Source organism: Labrus mixtus, chromosome 10 (assembly GCF_963584025.1).
Source record: "Labrus mixtus chromosome 10, fLabMix1.1, whole genome shotgun sequence".
NCBI classification, from domain to species: Eukaryota; Metazoa; Chordata; class Actinopteri; order Labriformes; family Labridae; genus Labrus; species Labrus mixtus.
Window position 1 is genome coordinate 4,752,826 of NC_083621.1, and position 22,815 is coordinate 4,775,640.

At 41.7% G+C, this 22,815-nt stretch overlaps 1 protein-coding gene across 2 annotated transcripts; it reads right to left on the bottom strand.

The window, feature by feature from the left end:
* Positions 1-242: 242 nt before the first annotated feature.
* fgf24 (fibroblast growth factor 24) lies at positions 243-13,946 on the bottom strand. Of its 2 annotated transcripts, none has more exons than XM_061047662.1 (5): positions 12,992-13,946; positions 12,770-12,806; positions 7,624-7,792; positions 4,208-4,314; positions 243-2,059 (listed from the first exon to the last, which is right to left on the bottom strand). In XM_061047662.1, the coding sequence occupies exons 1-5, from the start codon at positions 13,021-13,023 to the stop codon at positions 1,781-1,783; spliced, it is 624 nt and encodes a 207-aa protein (XP_060903645.1). In that variant the 5' UTR covers positions 13,024-13,946; the 3' UTR covers positions 243-1,780. The 2 variants fall into 2 exon arrangements, with proteins under 2 accessions (XP_060903645.1, XP_060903644.1); XM_061047661.1 differs by having other exon boundaries at positions 7,615-7,792; positions 12,992-13,939.
* Positions 13,947-22,815: the final 8,869 nt, after the last annotated feature.

The following is a 22,815-nucleotide window of genomic DNA, read 5'->3' on the forward strand; positions in this document are numbered from 1 at the left end:
TAAAGCAGGTGTTGTGTTGTCCATCTTCTTATACAGTTAAAAGGGTCCAAACCAGGACATGCACTGACTTCCACCATTTTCCATGGTGCAATAAAGACATAAAAAAAGTTCTTTTTTAAAATATAGTCCTCATTTTTATTAACAGAGGCCAAATAAAACTCATCACATTTTATTTACAAAGGGAGGCAATAAATATCTTAATAATAGTCATAAAATTATTTTTGCTTACATTTGTTTAAAAAAAAAAAAAAATTGTAAATGTGTCATGTTGTTAGTAGCAGTTCATACAAAAAAACAACAACAACCTGCCAGCAGACAGGTGAATACATACTACAGGTGAGGAGGGGGGGCTGGAGTTTGTCGTCAAGTGAGAAAAAGAGTGAAGCAAAGACTTTTCCCCCGTCGTTTCAGGATTCACACTCAAACTGAAAAATGTTCCAAGAATCCCGGATAAGTCGGTCACATGGGGGAGAAGTCTTAATTGTCGAATGTGGATTTATGAAGTGATCGGAGTCGATTAGAGCTACAGTAGTCCTGCCTGGTGGATCTGACAAACAAGGTTTTAAAAAACAAATCCAGTGAGATTGGAAAAGAGAGAATAAAGGTGAATCAGGACGAAAAGATCAAAAGAGCTCACCGTCGACTGATTCATGAGATTAACTCAACATAAAGTCGGACATATAAAAAGATAATAAAAAAAAAGAAAAAAGGAGGTAGAGGAAGTCTTCATCACCAACCCCAAACATGTTGAGCTAGCTCACACTCAAAGAATCAACACAACTTCAGGAAGATTTAAAAAAAACAAAAAAAAAACGAGTCCAGGTGGAGACGAAAGGGATTAACATCCGTCTTTCAAAAGTGATAAAGTTGGAAGACTTGGTGGAGTTATGAATCACATCAGCTGTTATGTTTTTGTCTTGTTGTTTTTTTAGTGTTTGAATAAGACTAAAGCCTCGGCTGGTGCCCGACTAGTCAAAGCATGTCGTGTTTTAGCTGAATCACAGGCTGCATGGAAACGTCAAGGAAATCACACACACAGCACTTGGAAGGGTTCAGAGCATTCCAGGAGTGAAGCTGAGGTTGAGAGACGTATGGAAAAAAAAAAAAAAAAGAAAAGAAAAAGAAAGAGAGAGAGAGAGAGAGAGAGAGACCTGTAAAATATTGCACTCAAAGCTAACACAGTGATCCCGGCAGCAGCAGTGTCACCTGCGACCGCCGCCGCCTCCTCCTCCTCCTCCTCCTCCTCCTCCCCTCCTCCTCTCCATTTCATCTCCATGGTGTCTGATTCCAGTGGAAAGTATGGGATCCGCGTTGTCAGGGGCAACACAAACAAAAACCGACAGGTATTCCAATAAATCTCTAGTTGGCTGATTTTTATAACATTGCGTCAGCTCCTGCTTTCGGCCCCCCCCCCCCTCCCCATTGTCAAAAAGAGAAGTATGCCTTCAAGCTTGCAGTTCAAAAACGGAGCTGAGGACGACAGCGACAGGGAATTCTCTCGGAGGTCCTTTTTAGTTTATCCAGTATAAATAACTTGACAAGATTAGCACAATGACATCAACCCCCGAGGAATCCAAGAGTAAGGAAAATACTCAGTCATCCTGAAATACAAAAATAAAACATCTTTGACTCTTTTTTTTGTTCTTTTTTTTGTGTCTGTCTTTTCCTTTACAGAAGTGAAGTCTTTAAGGTGATTCTTTAAGACAAGAAGCTTGAGATTGAGTTTATTTTTTTCCCCCCCCTTCAGAGGAAAAATTAGTGCTATCCCATTGGTCCAAAATCAGTTCCTCTTGGAGTTGGGTTTTAACCGCCGAGCCCTTCGTGTCCGCTTAGTCACTGTGGTGAATCGGAACTCCTCCAGCGGGTCCAGCCTGCCTTTGGGCTGGCGCTTCATGAAGTGGACTTCCTGTTGCCTCTGCGTGGTCCGCGAGCCCTTCTTGGGCCGGCCCTTCCTGTTGAAGCCGAGGTACCAGCCTTTGTACTTTGCCGACACGAGAGCCGTGTAGTTGTTCTCCAGGAATTCCTCGACAAAGACGCACTCCTGCTTCCTTCCATCGGGCTGAAAGACGGAGGGGAAAACGGGACATTCATTAATTATTAACGCAGCAGTGTGAGCGCTTTTTCAACCAACACTGTGGCTCATTTTCACTGCACCTGACAGAATCAGACTAGCTTGCTTTTCTGTTGGGTTTGGCCATTTTTTCCTCACCAGTGTAAATTTTGAAATATTTGAAATATGTGAAATGAAGTTTCTGCAATTTGAACTTTAATTTACCATCAATATGTGTCAGAATCGATTTTTTATTCCAAATCTGTAACACTGAAGGAGTAAGCTAACAGATTCATTAAGTCAGGGAAATCATCAGGGAGTTAAAGGCTTTATATGCGATTTTGTTGATCCAGCAGATGTCGCCCTTGAGCACCAGCATGAAACCAAAACAACTCGTGCTGCATTGTTGTGTTAGCATGCTAATGCTAGCGATCTTTATTATGCTCGTATCTTCACACTGCATGTAAATTTACCTGAAATGAGCGTGATCTAGAAACACAGTTAAGCAGTGAGTACAGTATGTTATTCTTCTTTTCTCTAGTCCCTCAATTAAACAACTTTTATACACGAGGGGAGGAGTCAGCCGGCCGTCCCGGCGATGTAAACAAAGTGAAGATAGGACTCTGAAAACTCTGAAAACATCACAGACAGTGGGACTCGGGTGTTACACCCATTGTAGACAGTCATGACTCACAGAGTTATTTTCAGAGGATATACTTGATTTATATTACAAGTGTGAAAAATCACATAGAAAGACTTTAACAAAACTGGCTAAACGTGTCTGAGGCTCCTCTGCAGACGGTGTGTGGTTTCTTATTTTTGGCTAATGAGAAAACGTGGTAACGCAACATGGCAGACTCCTTAGACAAGACCTGCTCCGTACGTACATTTACGTTGTTTTATTCCAACTTTTCTGAAAGTTTTTTGAACTAATCTGATTTCTAGGTGACTGTACTTTAAGAATACTTTTCATGATTTGTAAATAATATATTTAAGTTCTGCTGATAGAAACCCCGGTCTTTTACGCACTGGCCCTTTAAGGTTTTGTAGCTCTACATATACTGTAATTATATAAAATCATCTGTATTCTGTTGTTTTAATGTGTTAGTGTAGAATTGATACATAGCCTACATTTTGGAATATTTAAGAGATTTTAGTAAAGACATTTTAAAAAATATTTGGATTCCAGAAATCCTACTGTATTGTATAAGCATAGCATACCCAATGGAAACCTCAGATGTCCTGCAGTTCTGCAACATTTTCTGTACTTTATGGTTCCTAACTGAGAATAGACCTTTTTTTTTTATTCTGGAAGAAAATAGATCTTCAAACAGATCACAGTAAGACTAGCAGACTCTCCAAGGTTAAGAGTGTTTGCAGAGAAATACATAAAAACTGGATCGAGAAAAATGAAGCTTTCTGCATGTCCACTCAACAATGGGGGGGAATTTCTAAGATTTAAAGTCCAACTTGTTTTTTATCATTTAGCAAACTGAAAGCCAAAGTCATTTTTAGCCGATTTTTCGAAATAATCCTAAAGGAGGAAGTCGATGAACATTTGTTAAACAAATGAGGCCCCAGCAGCTAAAAAAGTCCAAAATGCATGTTTCTAACAGATGACCACGGTGAGGGAGTGAAAACTCGCTGCAGCCCCTACCGACGCTGACAGCATGAGTTATTAATGCAACAAAATCACACGTGAGCCTCCCACAGCAGAGCACGAGTTCTGATATTAACTTCTTTTCCATATCGAAAAGCGGCCGTGCGCAGAGTCACATGCAGTCATCCCGCCGCTCCTGGCCACCTGGTGTGACTAAGTGATATAATTGCAATGGCATTCCTCCTAAGTGACCATTAGTCTCTCAATGCATTGTGGTGATTGCAGTCCGTAATTGACTGATCGAGTGTCAAAGGAGCAGGCTGATTACGTAATGGAAGAAGGGCTGTGAGTTATCAAAGGGGTTTTGTTAGGGTGTACAAAAACAGCAGGAGAAAAGCAGATCGGAGGCGGCGTCCAATTCAGCCTGGATTAAGAGCTCCCTTTAAAAATATCCATTAAGATATCACGACTATTTAATCTCATCAGATAAAATATTCCGCTTTTACCAAATGTTAACCATCGCGTCCAATAAAAAAAAAAAAAAAAACGATACACACCCTTCCTACTATCTTGCCCTTCTCGTTCATGCAGATGTAATGTTCGCTCTCTTTCCCTTTTATTCGAATGTGACTCCCGAAGGTTTCCGTCTCGACCACAAGAAGAGCTGAAAGAGAAAAAGAAAAAGTGAACTCGGTTAGGGAGCAGGTTAAACATGTTACCCAAAACAAAATGATTGTATTCTGGTGAAACTGTGTTTTTACTCTTCTACACTTTTGCAATTATCTTTAATTTCTGCAAAATGTGCAATTTATTTGAGACCTCCAAAATGATTTTATTCCCCCCCCCCCCGCTCCCTCCAAGTATGAACCGTGCAACTAGAGGCTCTCAGATCCAGAATAGAGAAAATAATACGTATTTATAGCTGAAAACAACAGAATTCTGGAAGATCCAGAAATATGAATTCTTGTGTTTTGGCTCTGCATACATTTTCATACGACTTGATATGATGAATATTGCAAACAATGCTTATGTGCATGTTGAAAAATATGATGTTTCCAACTCAAAAATAAACAAAAAATGAATACATTGTGGGTCTCAAGAGCAAATATGAAACACTTGTTACGGCATATTAAGCATATCACTTTATTTATATGTGATAAGACAACAAAGCCACCGTCACTTCAACCTGACACAGCAGTAATCCACTCTCGAGACACACATCCCGGCGGCTCTTTCAATTCCCCCCCGCCTCCTCCTCATCCCAAACGTTAACCCCCGCGAGGTCACCTTTGTCTCGGCTCGCCCCCCTCAGACCAGCAAAGAGATCTGCCAAAACATTTTGTGGAGCGGTTATGTGCCCCTCAGGATTAGGTTTCAAGTTCCCTTTAGTCTGTGCTCACTCAATCAAAAAGTTAAGATGATCCATTTGTTTAACACACAGGGCCATTCAGTAGCGCTCAAGGGAGAAGGGGGAAGAATAGGCGAAGGGGACGGGACAGGCTGGAGGGCAGAAGTGACTCCCCTCCTCCTCCTCCTCCTCCTCCTCCTCCTCCTTCTGCTCCCCTCAACCCTAAAATCCAACCTTGGAGAGAAACTCGAAGAAGGAAACCTGCTGAAAGGTGTAACGAAGGGTAGGTGAAAGCTATTGTCTTATTTTAGGGCTTCACATTGCAGACTTTTCTTTGCACTGGAGAGATCAGTCTGGCTCTTTTTTGGGAGAAAACAGGAACAAACAATGGTTTGTACTCAAAGTAAATAGTTATTATAAGGACATATAAGTTCTGAGAGTCAGATCAGACTACACTTTGGCCTTCTTACACCCGAGCTTGGACCCAAATTTTGACCTCAAGTATGATGTCTTTGCACAAGAAAATCAGATAAAACAGTGTCCCCCTATTATAACTTTTTTTGTTGTTGTGCCCTGTTCAAACCAAGTTTTATATTTTTCTGTTAAAGTATGAACCTGACAGAACATTTAAATAATCTTTTGGAGGACTTCTGAGTGTATGGATGTTACAGGTGTCCCTCCACCGATGGTAAAATTATAAAAATGGAGCCTAAAAGATAAAGAAGGGTGGATTTATTTGCAACAGCATCGGCATGCAAACATCTTTGAGGAAGACAATTTGTGTGTTCTGGTTATTTCTCTACACAATCCTTCAACTTGAGACTCCGTTGGTTGCCATTGTTGGTATTTACAACGCCTAAAATCCGACAGAAACTTCAATCAAGATTGAAAATGTTGTCAAAGTTAACATCAGATTTTTAAGATCGCCCACTCAATCCCATTTCTAACGACTTCTGAACCCCAACATATACAACATTTTTTTTTCCGATGCACTAAACAACGCGGGGCTGCAATATGTGGTCACTCGTCAAAATGTCTAAAAACGTTTTCTGTAAGTCCGTCTTGCAGCATTTATCAGTTAAAAAGCCTTTTGCCGTGACAAAGCATTAGTCCTGAGTGGACAAAAAGCATCATTTACAATGGATTCTTCTGGACAAAAGGATTGTTCTAGTCTCTTAAAAATGACAAATATGCTTTGCAATTACAGGAGAAGGATTGCCCTAGTCTCTTAAAAGTAATTCATTTGATTCTCTAATACCCCAAAGGAATAATAATGCTTGCACTTTGCTGCACTGATTCGTCATAAAGCTCTAAATTGAGGCAATATATTTCTCCTGCAGTGGTTTGTATCCCTCCGCCGTGAAGCTGCAGTGACCGAGAGAGTGGATTGGAGCAAAAGAAAATATCTTCCTGATTATTATTAGTGAGTGCAAAGGAGTTCACAGGTGCCAGGTACTGCAGCTGGATGGGGAGGAGGAGGAGGAGGAGGAGGAGGAGGAGGTAGACGAGAAGGGGGGAGGGGCAGAGGGTGGAATTGGCAAGGCCTCATGGGAAAAATTGGATCTGCTTCCACTCAAGCTCTAACAAGCAGTGAGGAAACTTCGCCTCGGCGCATCTGAACACACTCACTCAAGAGGCGTTCAAGACCAGCAATTTTCGAGGCCGTGAGTCAGCTGTTATGAGCAAAAAATATCTGCAGGAGAGTGCAACACCAGTCCCGCCGCCCTATGTTTGTGCCACTGCATCAAAGTCGGCTTAGCTGACCATCAATTTACTTATCCATCTGCAGGGGTTGTTTTTGATTTGAAGTGGTGAACAAGTCCGTGCAGAAGGCAAAGAGAATATACTTAAGGTTGACAGAAGCGTAGACAAAATCTAGATCTGTCAAGTGCACCTTCATCTTTCACATCTGCATTAGGAACTAGAACAACCTGGTGAAATAAAGGTTAAAAAAAAACTACAACACTGCTGGAATAAACCAAATCAAAGTGGTTCTTAAGTCCAACTTTAATATGACAACGACCATTGCAAGCCACATCTTGGTGAAGAAAAGCGACATTAAACATTTAGTTCAAGGACAAGTTCCATTTATAGTTTTCAACAAATGGTGCTTCCAAAAACACATCCACAGTGCCATTCCTTGGGAAAAACATTTGCTTTGTTGGGATCTGTTTTATCAGTAATCTACATGGCTTCATAATACACAACCTTTGAGTCTAAAAACAGACACTTACTTGCAAGAATATTTTGCACAACGGCAAAACAACAGACGAGATATGCATTCTGGGAAAGACTCACACTGTTGTCCTTAGAGCCATCCAAAAATAGATTTGCTCTTGATACCCAAATTCTGCAGTAAACATCCATTACCAGGTCAGCAATTTCATAATCTCTCCTTCCATTACAACCAGTAGTTTGGTGTGATAGAAGAGTCTCCATCAACTATGCCCACTCCAAACATGGAGCGTCGAAAACCACCTCCAAACAAGACTAGTAAACAGCAAAGTAATGAGACAAGATCTCATGAAGTGCCTAAATCTGTCTGGTAGGTCGGTGGTGGTTTTATCACTGACTTGATGAAGTGTAAAAGTGAGATGCACAGGAGATCTCCCATACCATACTTGCCCCCATCATCTCCGTTGGCGTTGACTTTCTTCCCCAAGATCTGGACGTGCTTCCCCGTGGTCCTGCTGTACAGCTGGTAGATCCGGACCTGCTTCCGGCTGAGGTCGTCGGGGTTCCTCGTGTGGTTCTCGATGTAAAACCTAAAATCTGCGGAGCTCTGCTGGGACTCCTGCGGAGAGGTGAGAGACACAGAGAGAGAGAGAGAGAGAGAGAGAAGATGAAGAAACAGAAAATAATCAGCCTGAATAAATGTTGTATTTCATTTTTCATTTAAAAAAAAAAAAAAAGTAAGAATGTTAAGTTAAATCCTTGATGTATAAATCTCTTCCTATTCTTATTTTTTAATATTCTAAGTGTTTATTTATGTATCTATTCTTATATTGTTTTATTTGCGCTGATAACCTGCTGCTGTAACACCACAATTTCCCAGTTTGGGATCAATAAAGTAAATCTATTCTATTCTAAAAGAGGGAAGACAGACAGTGAGACATCGTCACTGCACAGGTGTTGATAGTATCTTGTGCTTGTTGCTTTTATGGGCCCTGTGTCAAAAAAAATTGTGCTTCAGGGGGCGAGAGAAGCGAACCTAGAAATTGCGGTTGTTCTCTTCCTTTCTTTCAACCGGCCCGTTTTATATGCATTGCATTTACAAGGTGATAACTATGCTACAAGACATGTTAATGAAGTCACCGTGTGAGTAAAAAAAAAAAATCCAACAGAACAAGTGCAAAAGCGGAAAGGTTGAATCTTCTGTTGCATCTCTATTGAGACAGCGGTTTACTGTGTGCCCCGGGGCGATATTGAGAAACCTGTACTCCCATTTCCACAAGCAAGCAAGCCACTAGCAATTATACACCTGAAGCATCCAGACCTGTTGCACTATCATCAAACAAATATCTGCCTGCAGGCGAAGTCAGGGTCCATAAATTAGGAAAAACGCAGCAGGCAGGAAGACAAGACTGAAAGATGTGCAAGAGGCACCTCCAACCACAAAAAAAACCCAGAAACGCTCTTGTGGGATGAAATCGCCTGAAATCCACCTTTCAGATTCACCCGCTCGCCTGCTGTTTTTTATGAGTCACCTTAAGACCTGACGTGAAAACAGAGGAAATGACTGACACTCGGCAGCATGTCAGAGAAAGCAGCCGTGTCAAACCGACATGTGGAAGAGCGCCGGGCAAAAACGTATACTTTCAGAAGCCCAGGAATCTCAGTTCACGCCAAGATCCCATTTCCCCAGCTGTACGGTGTGGTAATTGCACAGTAATGGCTTTTTATGTGGCTGTTCTCAGGTGGCTAATTATATACACATTACATACCCCTGAGTACTTGTTATTCTACCTTTCGGTGAATTAATGGCATGTAAGCAAAACATGATGGGGAAATTGAGGCCTCAGAAGAACAAATCCTTAAACTCAAGAGTGGAAAAAAATAAATCTTCAAATGTGAACAAAAGTTTTTTTAATGGAGGCTCCTAAAGCGCCTCTTACGGACCAGATGTCATACAAGTTAAGCCCAAATCCATGAAGAGAAATCCTTTGGGTTGGACCCAGTGTTTCCCCACATAAGTGACAATCTAACCTTCCCCAAAAAAAAAATGTTTGTAAGTCATCTCTTCACGTCAAACAAGGACCCTCAAATGCTTCATACTTTGTAGGCTGTAGCATCACCGGGCATCATTTCCCCGCCATCCTTGGACGAGCTTTTGAAAAAGTTGGCTCAATATGACGCATTTGGTCTAGAAATGTGGCCTCTGGAGGATCCGTTCCCCAAACTGGGACACAGCTTCTGTATCTTGACGTTTAGGAAACACGCCCGTAATGAAACTTTTGGCATCAAGCGGTGTGAAAAAGCGTCAGAAACTGGAAATCAAAATGCATTGCCTGCTGATGCAACACATTTGTTGTGCTATTACTGACTTTGAGGCAACGAGACTCCAACGTGCTTATGATTTTGTTTCAAGTTGATGATGATTCTCACTTGGTAACGTTTTTGACGAGCAGTATCTCTAACTTTGCAGATGGTCACTGGTTTAGTCACAGAAAAGCATCTCCTTTGTCTCAAAGAAAAGGTATCAAAATCAGTAACGCCCGATTGGCTCCTTAACTTGCCCCCCATGGTCTCCAATTGCACGTTTTGCAAAAACAGTTGATCCTAAGTGATCATTCAAACCTGCAACACGACTGGCATGCAGCAATGACGAGTAAAACGGATCCTATAGATCGAGTACTCTAACCCTGTAGACACCCTCAACACAATTGTACCAGATCAGTGACCTCATGAAACCTAACTTATTCGAGGCAGATTTACTATTTTCAACAAATCTGTGTGCAATATTCAGGGCAGTGTACATCGATGTTACCCTCCTCAGAAGCTTTATGAGTATATGCACAAAGACAAAAATGTGGAAAATCCCAACTACTGAATGATGCAAATGAACCAAAGTTGTAGGATCTCTCCTATCGAAGGTCAAGTAGCCACAACAACAATGGCACTTTTATTAAGCGTTCACATTTGATGCTCAACACATTTAGTAGCTCAATGAGGAAGATTCAGAAGTTACTGGTTAAAAAGGACAAGCTGTCCGCCTGAACTGATCAAACAAAGACAGAAATGTCACCTGCATGACTTTTATTATCAAGGACAAGAAGTCATATTCATCATGTTTGATCGGTAAGTTCTCTCTGCTCTTCTCAAAACTCGAATGCAACGTTAGAAGCTGAAATATATTTGCAAAAGAAGAAACTGGATATGGAGTTCGACATGCTGATTCAGAGATAAGCATTGATTGTAAAATGTCTGCTCATCCAGAACTGCACACAGGTGTGAGGAAAATTCACACAAATTTCCTCAGCATCCTTTGTTGTTAGCTCGTTCTCTCTCTCTCTCTCTCTCTCTCTCTCTCTCAGACACAATCAACCTCAAGGTTCACAAGCAGGGGGGAAAAAATGCATCACACAACAAACCATAGCCTAACCAGGCTGCTACAGGATTTATCCCAAATCTCCCCATCTCTAAACAAACATAAAGGTGTGTTTGGTAGACAGTTGCATTTTGCGTCAGGGGAGAGAGGCAAGCCTAAGCACATGGCCGAGGTGAACACACCGCAGCGACAACAGTGTTTTATCACGCTGTCTCCTTTCTTCAAAGACACAGCATGAAAACGGATATGGTTGAAACTTCAAAAGTCTGGCACTAGTCTTTGCCCAGGAAGCTTAGTTGTCGCGTCCATCTAAGATACACCTTGCTATCTGCTCTACACACACACACACACACACACACACACACACACACACACACACACACACACACACACACACACACACACACACACACACACACACACACACACACACACACACACACACACACACACACACACACACACACACTCCTAAATGTTGGCGGTGCATTCAAAGTTCTCTTTCAACTGTGGTTGCTTCTGTTGTCTTTCCTCTTGAAATCACAGCCACAGCAGCGCTGAGGAGCAGAAGGGGCAAACAATACGGGAAGGCAACGTGGACGGTGGGATTATCTTGATTTTATGTTTTAGTTTGATCAACCAGCAAGCACTCAAAGTGTCACAGTGTATGTGCTTTATTTCACCCTTTCTACACCGAAACAAACATGCCAAATCAAAAAGGAAAAACCCATATGATAGGTAAAATCCCTGCTCCTTATACATCGGTCAGGCCACATTTTACAAGAACTACATCCTGTCTTACATGTGAGAGGTGCTCAGTCGACACTAAAGCTCTGTTGGAATAATCCGAGCACATAGGCTTATGCAACATCACCGTTGCGTTTTTTAAGAATTTATTTTATATTTTGCATTTCATTTATTTCAAAAAGTCTTGGATCTTCTATCTTACTGCAGGAGTTGCACTCTATTTTGCCTCTGAAAGCTAATAAACAAGGTGAACCTGGCAGGACTAAATAAATCTAGAATTTTTCAACCTATAAAATACATTTTGTGAAGTGAATAAACAAACTTTCCCTCCTGCCTGGTTGTATTTCTCCAATAAAGATCAAATGTTACACCTTCTTGTAATGATGCAGCTTTCTCTTGTAAAAAATATATATTTTATATTTCATGCATTTGAGTTATAATTACATTATTAATGTGGCTTTGGTGATGCGTTTGTGGAACAACGTGAGGAATAAATCCTCTCCTCCTTTTGAAGATTCTTTGAATATTTGAGGTCATAACAACTCAGAAATTTATCACGATCAAACACGTCATGCCAATAAATTGATCAGATAGTTTTATGAGAGAGAGGGAGGGAGGGAGAGAGAGAGAGAGGGAGAGAGAGGGCATGCTCTCTGCATCTTCTCTGAATCAAAGCGGCGCAATTAGGTGAGTGAATGCCTGCAAATGATTACTGTTCAAAGTGAGACGCAACTCGTAAAAAGTGAGGCTTACAAGCCCCAAACGAGCCCAGCTGTTCAAAGAACGACTTTTTCACCCCAGGGATCAAAATATTTATTGCACGATTCTGTTGTAAAACACGGAAACTGCTACTTGAATTCCAAATTAAAAACAACGGGTTTTAATTAAATTGTTTGGGAAGATGGCGGTCCTTATTTAGTGGAATAATCCGGCCAAAGCACGCAGATACACACGAGACTGTCTTTTTTTATATTCCTGCTTCTGTGCTGTGGTGTAAAGTAGGCTATTGCTGCTGCATTGGTTATTTTAATAGATTTTGATTAAATTATTGTTATTGTATCGCCAATCATATCGCGATGATGCAGTTCTGATAAGAATGCAGGGAACTGCATTGTAATTGTAAAAAAATGTTATAAATTGTTTTAAATTTTTTCTCTGCATTCAACTTTAATAATCCTTGTACATTACTTAATAAGTTGCAGTTTTTTTTTAACCATTTCTTCCAACTTCCTTGACTGATTTTATCATTTGTTTTTGCGCAACAAATGCGTCCTTGTCAATTTTAGACACAATATTTATTCTTCTAGTCCCCAAATGAGTATTGATCTATTGAATAAGTCAACCCGGCGTGCAGTCTAACAGAGCCGGGTACTCCGTGTCAAACCATCTCCACCTATCATGAGCATTACATTTAAAAGAAGCGCATGCAGCATGTAAACACAAGAAATACAGGGTTAAAGTCGGGAGTAAACATACCTGTAGCTGGAAATAGAGGACCAGAAAATGTAAACACCTACGTGGAGAGAGAGGGAGAGAGAAGAGAGGAGGGGAGTGAATCAAACAGGCAATTACATGAAGAATAAACGCAGCCTACCTGGATGAAAGCAATGCGTAAATATGAAGCTTTTGGCGACTTCTATTGGCAAGAATGTACGAGTTTAATGTGCAAAAAGGCAAACGGAGATGTGGAGCACTTACACGTATATGAACCTCGAAGGCAGCAGAGACATCTTGACTCGCAGAAGTACACCTGAAATACACCTGCTTCCACAGAGTTAGAGCCCCAGGAAAAGGTTGGCGAAATCGCCCCCCCTCCTCTATCTCGCTTTCGTTCACCTTGCGCGTACTTTACGCGCACAACTCCGGGGGTAAGTGGGAGATTGAATCCCAGTGTAAGGATAGATCACTGGAGAGCAGCAGCAGAGTCACGGGGTGCAACATTAGGTGCTTCCTTGTTGGGGGGGAATTATCCAGAAGTGTGTTATTTTCTCAGCTTATAGTCTCCTCCGCTCCCCGAAATCCCCACCGCGTCTCCGGATGTGAGTGCCAAAGCGTGGAGAGGATTCAGAATTCAATCTAGCTCCAAAAAAAAAAAATCCCGTCGCTCAAATAAATTATCCTCCGAGTTTTACGCACCTAAAGCCGAGTTTCCCCACAATCCCAAATCCTGCTCCTCCAGAGCTCACAGGCTGTTTAACTCCGTCCGTACCTGCGGGGGATTTCTACACCTTGCATCGGTCATTTTATTCTATCAAGTGCTGAAGAGGAAAAAGTGGTGGATGATAAAAACGCCCTTCCACCAAGAAGTCGCTAAAACCGGGAAAACAAACTTATCCAGGCTTGTTTAACAAAAACAAGAAGTATGAAAGTCGCAGCAGCAGCAGCGGATCCCTGGAGAGGTTTGGGGGCTGATGATGGCGCAGCAGTGCCTGTCAGTGGTGTTTGTGCGTCTGCAGCTTTAGATTTGGGCACAGAGAGGCTTTTTTGTTGTTGGTGGGTGGAAACATGTCAGCGGTTTGCACCTGATAGGGTAATCTTGGAGAGACCATCAGCCTGGAGTGGGTTTTTTTCCTCTCGGTGGGCAAAGCTCTGCGCAAAAGGAGAACAAGAACAAGGGGATGAAGTGCTTTTTTAGTTTGTTTAGGGGCATTTTTAATTAGATTTATTTCCCACAAGTAGAAGATCGGGGGTGGACAACACAGCCGAGTGTAAAGGGATTGGGGAACTGTGATTTCACTTTATATATTTAGGTTTAAATTTACATATTTTTTGTACTTAAAGGTTTTTTTTTCTTCTTTTTTTAACGCTGGTAAAATGTTTTTTTTTATTGTGACCGCTCGTGAAAATAACCAGTTGCTGTTTTTTTTTTTAACAGCGACAGAAACTGACTCTCTCTCTCTCTCTCTGTGTGTTATTTGTGCTTTTTAAGCTGCTGCAGGTTTGTGGATTGGCCTCGGCTCTTGCCAGACACCATTCAAATGCAGGTTGTTGTCGACCTCGAGTTTTTTTTTTTTTCAATAATGTGCTATAACTTATCGCGCATTTAAATGCAAGAGAGGTGTGAATGTGTTTACGAGCTGGCAGCAGTAAAGTGAGCCCACATCCCTTCTGCCATTTATACAAAAAAAAAAAGAAAAAAAAGGAAAAGAAAACCTTTGTGGTTCTCCTTTATTGTCCCATTAAAACTGGATCCTCGGCATTCCTGTGCCATTGATATTCACAGTGATTCTAAATGATTACATATATAACTTCCCCATGTTGGGGATCTCAAAGAGCCCTCCTGTGGTGAGCTTTCATTAAAGGGAGTTTAGTTAAAGAGCTCGAGCTGTTGATCAACATCAGGAAGCAGAATAAACAAAAAAAAATGTATTTAATTTATTTATCTGGGAAATCTTCTTTCATGCTTTTATTTTGGAAAAAGCTTTATCGGTGAATAAATCAGGGGAATCATTTGTGTTGTGTTCAGGTACAAATGTGGCTAAAGTGGCTTGATGTGGGTTTTACTGTGTGATTCATGGCTGTCTGCCTTACAACAGGGCTTGATCCTGCCAACCACACAGCTCTTTAATAATCCCCTGTAACACAACTGATATATAGTATCATTTAAAGCATGACTAATTTAGCCTTGTCTGCCTCAGGGAGGGAAATCACAGCAGAAATGAGCAAATAGTAATTATCCAGCAAGATAGTTTGATGATTTCTTTACAAAGACGAGGCTCTATCGGATCAAACAGGGCTTACATTAGCTGCTGCTCACCACAGGTAAAGATTTCTCCCCTCAAAATCCAAAACAAAGGCACCTGACAATTGATTTAAAGAAGGCAAGATGATAAACAGCAATTAGCGCTCTGACTGTGATGGAGCCAGCACGGTGGAGTCAATCATCGCCTCTTTTTTTTTAAGCGCATGTTTGTGACAAAACTTCTCGGAGCATGACTGTAAATCCATGTCTGAGAGGAGAGAGAGCAGCAGCAGCAGGCTTTGGATGTGGCCACCTGTGATTCGGGAGGAGGAAACGTTTCTCTGCTTGTGGCAATGCAGGGAAGATCCCGGCGTTTTGAAAAGAGCGTTTATGATTTCATCATTTGTCTTCAAGGTGTGTGGGAAATACAGAAAGACAGTGATGGCCAAAAGCCAGTTTTTTTGGATGGTTCTGCATGTGCACTTGTCTGGACAACGAGTCACTTCAGCATCTGGCCAATCAGGGGTCAGAGGGTCAGATATCTAGAAAGAAGAAATGTCAACTAAAGGTTGCACCAAAGAAAACAAAGTGAACCAATGCAAATACATTTCTCTTTTTCCATCCTGCACATGAGGGAAAAACAGAACTGACATTATTTCTCAGTTTAAGTTTTAGGAGTTTCATGAAATTGTTTAAAGACACACTTGTGATTTTACCACGTTTATCCTTATCTAACTTTAACATACTTTAAATTGTTGTTTCCGAACCAAATTCGACACCTGTGCAACTGCGGCTCAAGGAGAATAAAGTGTTGCTCGGTGTAGGATTGTCACATTACCAGAGTTTTAAACTTCAATAATCAAACACCTGTTTTAATACCACAGCGACAGAAATAGAAGTCCAGGGCACCCGATATTTGGTTATTTCTTGTTTTGTCAATTATCAAAAGTTGCATGCTGCAGCACCCAAAACATTGCCAATGCATGTGTGCAATTTCAGACAGTTAGCAGGAGTTTGCTTGCAACTTTTGATAATTGACAAAAAAATAAATAACCAAATATTGGGTGCCCTGGACACCGGGTAGTAAAGCAGGTATCAAGATTGCTATATTATTGAAGTTTTAGTCCATGTGTGGAATTCAGACAGTTAGCAGTAGTTTTCTTGCAACTTTGAAGAATTCATTCCTCGTCTCAGTATCTGTCTTATGATGAATTTGAACAAATAAAAATGGCAGCTATCGATGAATACAGGCTGCAGCAGGAGTGAGCATTATGAATGGGGAGAGCTGTTTTTTTTACAGTCCAGTTTCTGAGGCTGGGAGAAGGAGGATGGGGTGGGGAGGGGGAGCAGCCACTCAAGAGTCGGGATAAGGTTACCCACAGAGATTAGCTGACAAGAGTGAGGGAGTGAGAAAAACAAGCAAGCAAGTTAAAGGTCTTATTTTACCTGGCCTTGCCGTGCTTGGCAGCCAATGAAAGTGCTTTCAAAACCAACCGATCCAAACGGTGCCTGAAGTGATCCTCAGGCAGCCACATTTCTCCATCCTGCTTCAATTCTGATGACAACAAATTTTGAACTTCTAAAGTCAAAGTGGCGAGTGATGTTATTTTTTTTTTTAGTCGACTCCCAGACTCCTTTCAAGCCTTTGAATTTGAACCTTGCCGCGTCCCCTAGTGCAGCTATGCGTGTCTGTCCGCAGAGACGGGGACTGTGGGAATGCCGGCGAGGATATCTCATTGAAGCTAAAGGAGGAGGCTTCTGAGGGCGGGCGGGCGGGCGGGCCGGGCGAGCGCTCCGCGGTTCAAAGGGGTCCTAGCAGGCATTTAGGGGCCTGACAAAAGAAGTTGGCAGATCAGTAAGTGAAGCCCAATGTACTACATTAGTGTCAGGACCCCCCCCCCCCCCTCCACAGTCCCTCCCACTTTGCACTTTCATCTCTGACACGGACATATTGACTTAAAGGAAAGAAAGGGGGGGCAGGGGGGGGGCGCGAAGGAGGGGTGGGCAGTTGTCGGGAGGGGTGCATGTGTCCCATTCAACTCTAAAAAGGTGAGGCGATTGATGCTGGGGGGGGGGAACCACTGGCTCATATAAACCACCCAGGAGCCTTTTTTTTTTTTTTTTTTTTAACAAGAAGAAGTCACAGACCGACAAGGGTGTGAGACCTGCGACGGGGGACGGCCCTCTTCCTCTCATCTCACTGGAGTCAGCCTCACCCCATTAGGGATAACGCTGACCCCCAACACCCCCCCCCCCCCCCCCCCACCACATCCCCTTTACACACTGTTAACCATGCCATCCTGCAAAGCGAGTGAAGTCCAAACAGGGGTTTGGGTCGCAACAGGGGTCGTGACACCATGACATTTTTGTGGAGGGTGAAAGAGAGAGAGAGAGAGGGAGGGCACTGCAGCGGGCGAGCTATACCTCACAGACTCAAGTATCACCTGAAGGAGAGGGAGGAGGGAAAGAAGCGGGGAAGTGTTTTTAGTAATTTGTCCCCCGTCACACATTGTTTGCATGGAGTCATTAAGGGGCCATTTAGGGTTTTTTTTTTTTTTTTGCCTTGAAGGGGGAAGAGGCCAGAGAGTTTGGGTGCGGGCACTCTTTATGGGGGAGTGAAGGGTGAAAATTAAAAGCGTCGCTCTTCAACAAATCATCCCCAAGCGCCGCGGTGCATGCAGAACATATTAATGTTTCCACTGACTTCAGTCGCCTGCTTGACATTAATGATGATTTGCCTCATGTCATCCAGCGGGGGAGTCTTGACTTCTCTAAAAAAACTAAAGTATGGCATCTCTAGTTTTTTTTTCTTAATGTCACTATATGTGCATTTTTAAAACATCACTGAACCTTCAAGTTGTTTGGATGAATTCTTTGGGTGTTGTTGAGCACAGAGAAACTGCCAAGACATCTCACAGCGCTACAATCAAATAACAACCAGCCAACAGACCCCCATGTGTCCTCAGGTTTTTTGGACCACGTTTGACACATAAATGTCGATTCCTTGGACGTGCAGAGGTAATCCAAAATCTATGTTTCGGTTCTCAGACTTCAGCGGAGCATGTGAGCGCCTTAATGACATAATAGGCTTGTCAGAGCTGGGTGGACTGGCTGTGAAAAGTTTGAGAAGTAAAATGATGTAAGTGTTCTTTGTCAGCTCTTTAATTTCTTTCTCCTCCCTGAAGTTGAAGGGACTTCATAATTGTTTTCTTGGGGCTGCTTGTGTGTAATGTGGCACAAAATGGCTGAGAGACTTGCAAAAAAAAGCTTTGACTTATTTACTTAAAATGTGCTATCTTGTGGTTTTTTCTTCATTTACTTTATTAATTTATTATTTCCTTTCTCTTCTTGCTCCATGTCCTAGTATGCATGAGTGTGAATGAGACTCCTGGGTAGGCTACTGTGGAAACAGGCTGGGATTCCTGTCTCGGCGGGTGGGTATGGGGTTAACTGGGTTGGGCGGTAGAAGGCAGGAATGGGGTTTACAAAAGATGACCACAGTACAAGGTCAACTCTTATGCCAACTGTATGTTTCTTATCATCTGTGCAAACTAATAAAAAGATTTTGAAGAAAAAAAAAATTGCTATCTTAAAATCATTACAAACATCTTGCTGCCCCGGCCGTGTTTTAAAAGCATCTTTGACCCTTTGGGGAACGGCAGTGTATCGAGCTCATTAAGGACACACAGGCCCAGAGTAAATTAAGAATCAGCTTAGAAACAGCTTTGAAAAGGTGATGCTCTGGAATCAAAAGGAGGTCGAAGCCCACCAAGTGGGTGACCCAGACTCGCCCAGCATCATTTGATGAGGACTTTAAAGTCATTACCTTCATGTTCGGGGTGAGAAGTACTAAGTGGGTGTTCAAAGCCCGACCATGTCAGGGCCAATGTTTATCTGATTACCGACAACTCCTCAGGTGCTACTGGTTAGATCTCATTGTGTGGCGGCGACGCATTAGATTGGCGCCACCATGGGAGCGACACTTGGGAGACCTGCTTCATGCAAGCAATAGAACAGTATATTCATGAATTCAAACCTTTTAAAATAACCCCTATTTTTTACTCTTGCAGTCAAATCACGATATTTATTTGAAAAAAAAAAAGTACCAATATTTGAGTCTGAATCTGTGCTTTCTTTGACAGCTAGATTCCTCAACTGGTTTCTGTTCTGGTCTGTGAAGTATTCCCGACTCTGTTTGTATTCTGAGTAGCTCTGTCCAATCATGTTTTATCAGGCTTTAATGCAGACAGGCTGTTTTTGTCTGAAGAGGCAGAAAGCATGGGCCAGAATGACAACCCAAAAATGGGCGACCATTGGAGGACATTCTATCTTTTTTTTAATCTCTATGAAAATATATTCACATAGAAGTGTAAAAAAAAACATAGCCATTGACATTCACTTTGAACTTTATTCTTGGAACTCAAGTTAAAAGTCAAACTTAGGAAAATATACAGAAAGGGACGGGGATGTATCGGCCCCAAGAGGAAACCTTGGGGGGTGGAAACGTGGAGCCAATAGGGAAGTGGAGAAACCCGCAGTTCTTTGAATGTCCACTCGAGGCTGGCTGAATAAAACGGTGCCCATTTTTGAATTGTATGTTTGGAGACTGGTACAAAAACCAGTTTGGGTTTAAATAGCTCATGTTTTTAGGTCATAGCTCATTTTTACAACGCATCCGTTTTGATCATATTCAGGATAATTATTATGCATAATTAGGGGCGTTGCTGATCTTACTTAAAGGCTGGCGTGTTGTAGCTGTTAGCTAGAAGGCCATCACTGGGCTTTAAATAACTCTGCTTCAGAAACCAGTGGGTGACATCACTATTTACCTCCTTGTTTTTACAGTCTAAGATTGACCTTGATATCTTGATATAACATATATGACTAACCATTTTTTTTTATCCTGGAAGCCCTGAAATCTTTAGATTACAGCATTACAGATGATTGTGACAGGTTTCGAGGTTGGTGGAGAAGTGCCCTAACCTGAGTGACCAGCCTCAGTCATTTTACACATTTGGGCGTGGATAGGTTGTTCCACTTTTTGTCCAAGATGAACTTATCCTTCTAAATTAATTATTGACATGGCATTAAAGACATCAATCCTCACCTTGGTTTCAGTTTTGCAGCTTGGAACAGACTGACAATACAAGGGGTCAGGTTAGTCCACTATACAACTCCTGATCTTTCTTTTAATTTAAGGTCAACAATAAGTTGCACTGGAATGCAATCGGTGGCACCACAAGTCCTCTTTTTTCCCAGTCCCGAAAGCTCCCACAGCGAGTTGGAGTGGAAGTCCCTCCTTGAGCTGCCTCTGCTCTGCTAAGCTAGCCTGAACCTGCAGTTCCACTCATCCTAATCGCTGAGCCCAATCCATTCCCCTGTCTAGCACCTCTTCAGAGGCCGCTCGCCCCTTTGTTCTGACAATACACAAACGACCATTCAAATGGAGGGGACTCTGTAATCAGTGAAATACTAGCCTCTGGGCTTTGTAGAGTAGAAAAAAAGGGAGAAAGAAGTAGAGAGAGAACAACATAGAAAGAGGAGAGAGAGAAAATCCACCCATGACCAATCAAGTCTAACTACCTGTCTGGTTTTTAGCTGCAGATGTTATTTAGAAAAAAAGTAAAAAATGTGCCCGTTCCAGATGTAAGATGTATAAAGGGAAGGCAGGCTGGTACCTCCACCCACCAAGAAAAAGGCTGGACCTTTCCACACCCAACCAGCTTTTGATATGGCTGAGGTTGTTTTTGCCACTTCCTTCAAACAGATATGTGATGCATTGCGTCACCTTACACTATATTTAGAAAAATAAGATTTATGCAGTTTTTCTGACAAAATATGCCAAGATCTTCCCCCTCACCTTGGATATGTTTCTGGATCATTTATGCAGGTAAAACATTGATCATATTTAAATGAATGGGTTGAAAGTATGTACAGGTAATCTTAGGCTTTGCAGTGCAAATTCTGTTTGACCAGACGTCTTGAGACAAAAAGACAATAACAGATTTGCTCGTCTTCAAGTCAAACGCCAGCATATAAAGTTTTTCTTATTGCCTTGTGACCCAAATAAAGGGCAGCAAAACTTGCACTAGGTTATGCATCACCAAGCAATAGTTAAAAAAGTGGTTCAAGTCTGAAAACACAACTAACCAACATTATTTGAGTGCATGCATATGTTGAGAGTAGAACAACTGTTGAATAGTTTTGGTTGCATAATAGTCGGCTTCTTTGTGTTTGTGTATTTGGGTCATTTAGTTTCAACCTGCATTAAACAAGCCAGGGCGTAAACAACCCTAATGGTCTGTGATGTGGGGTTTGTTTATTGTACAGAAGTTTGGTAACCTGTTAGGTAAGATGCCAACGTCTGCATAGTCAAAGGGTTTTTCTTTAAGATTGTTGTCCTGACATTGACATTAAAACTACAACAGTGTAAGAACGTTGCTCTTCCCTAAAGAACTAAATAATACTACAATAATGCCCAAGTTGGGTTTGCAGCGTTTGGACAGTTTTTTTCTATGCTGGCCATTGGCTCATAATTGGTAAGGTACGAAAATGAAAAAAAGGAGTAGCTGAGTTTAGCAAAAAAAGCAGTTAAACCAGTAAATCAGGTTAAATCCCAGCTCAGCGTTGGTGTGAGTGCATGATAGGTCAAGAAATGCATTAGCTTAACTCGTTTAAAGTGCAGGATGATTTGTGTGTAATGCCTCCTCCATACCCCCTTTTATGAAAACTATTTTTTAATGTGAATCAGAATTATCAATATCCCTGCAGCTTTTTCTACCAATGCAGAGGGAGGGGGAGGGGGGGGGGGGCAGGTTTGAGTTAATGTCTGTGGTTGTGAGTGTGTTGGGTTTTCCCAGGTTTAAACAGGCACTCAGATCTTCTATCAACTGAAATTACTGGATGTGTGATGGATCATGTTGTTGTTAAGTTGTGTAGTACTTCCCACTGTTTTGATTTGTTGTTACTCTTTGTTAAGGGGCTTTGAGTTTTCAGAAAAGTATTGTAACTATGTCTCCTACTTTAATGTTATTTATAAACTACATGTCTGAAATTTAAAAAAAGAGCTAGGAATTAAATCAATTAATCAGTTAATTTGGGGGCTTTTCATGGTTTTATTTAGAGACAGGACAGTGGACTGACGCAGTTTTTGGGGAGACAGAGTGGGGACTGACATGTAGAAAAGGAGCTAAACTTCCAAACTCCATTGGATCTGCAGAGTCCCTCTGCACCTTTAAGAAAAAGCTAAAGACCCAGCTCTTTCATGAATACCTACTAACTTAATGATGATGGTCTCCATATTATTGATGATGATGATGGTAATGACGATGGTTTTTGTTTGATAACGACGACTTATAAGATGGTTTCTATACTGATTAGAGCTCTCAAGAACTGCCCTCAATGTTGTGCTTTGCCTCTGGTCACTTCCTGTCAGCACCTGTGTGTCCAATCAGACTCAAAGCTGATCGTTTGCTCTTACTGACATTGTTCCCTTTTTTCTAGATCCTCTCTTGTGTTGTTCTTACTCTCTGATGTACGTCGCTTTGGATAAAAGCATCTGCTAAGTGAGTTGTAGAAAAGATCGGATTCAAACCCAGTCCCCCCCACCTGGAGGACTACAGCCTCCATACATGGGGCATGCACACTAACCACTAAGCTACCGACACCTCCAGTTTTATTTTTATTTTAGCATTTTATTGTCATTAACATGTATGTTGATGTCTAAGTATGGATTTCATTGGTTTTTATTTGGTGATCTTTAAATAACCAGTGAGAGACAATAACATTTTGATGGTTGAGAGAGAGAGACAGCCCTCGAAGAATCATTTTGTCCCAATTT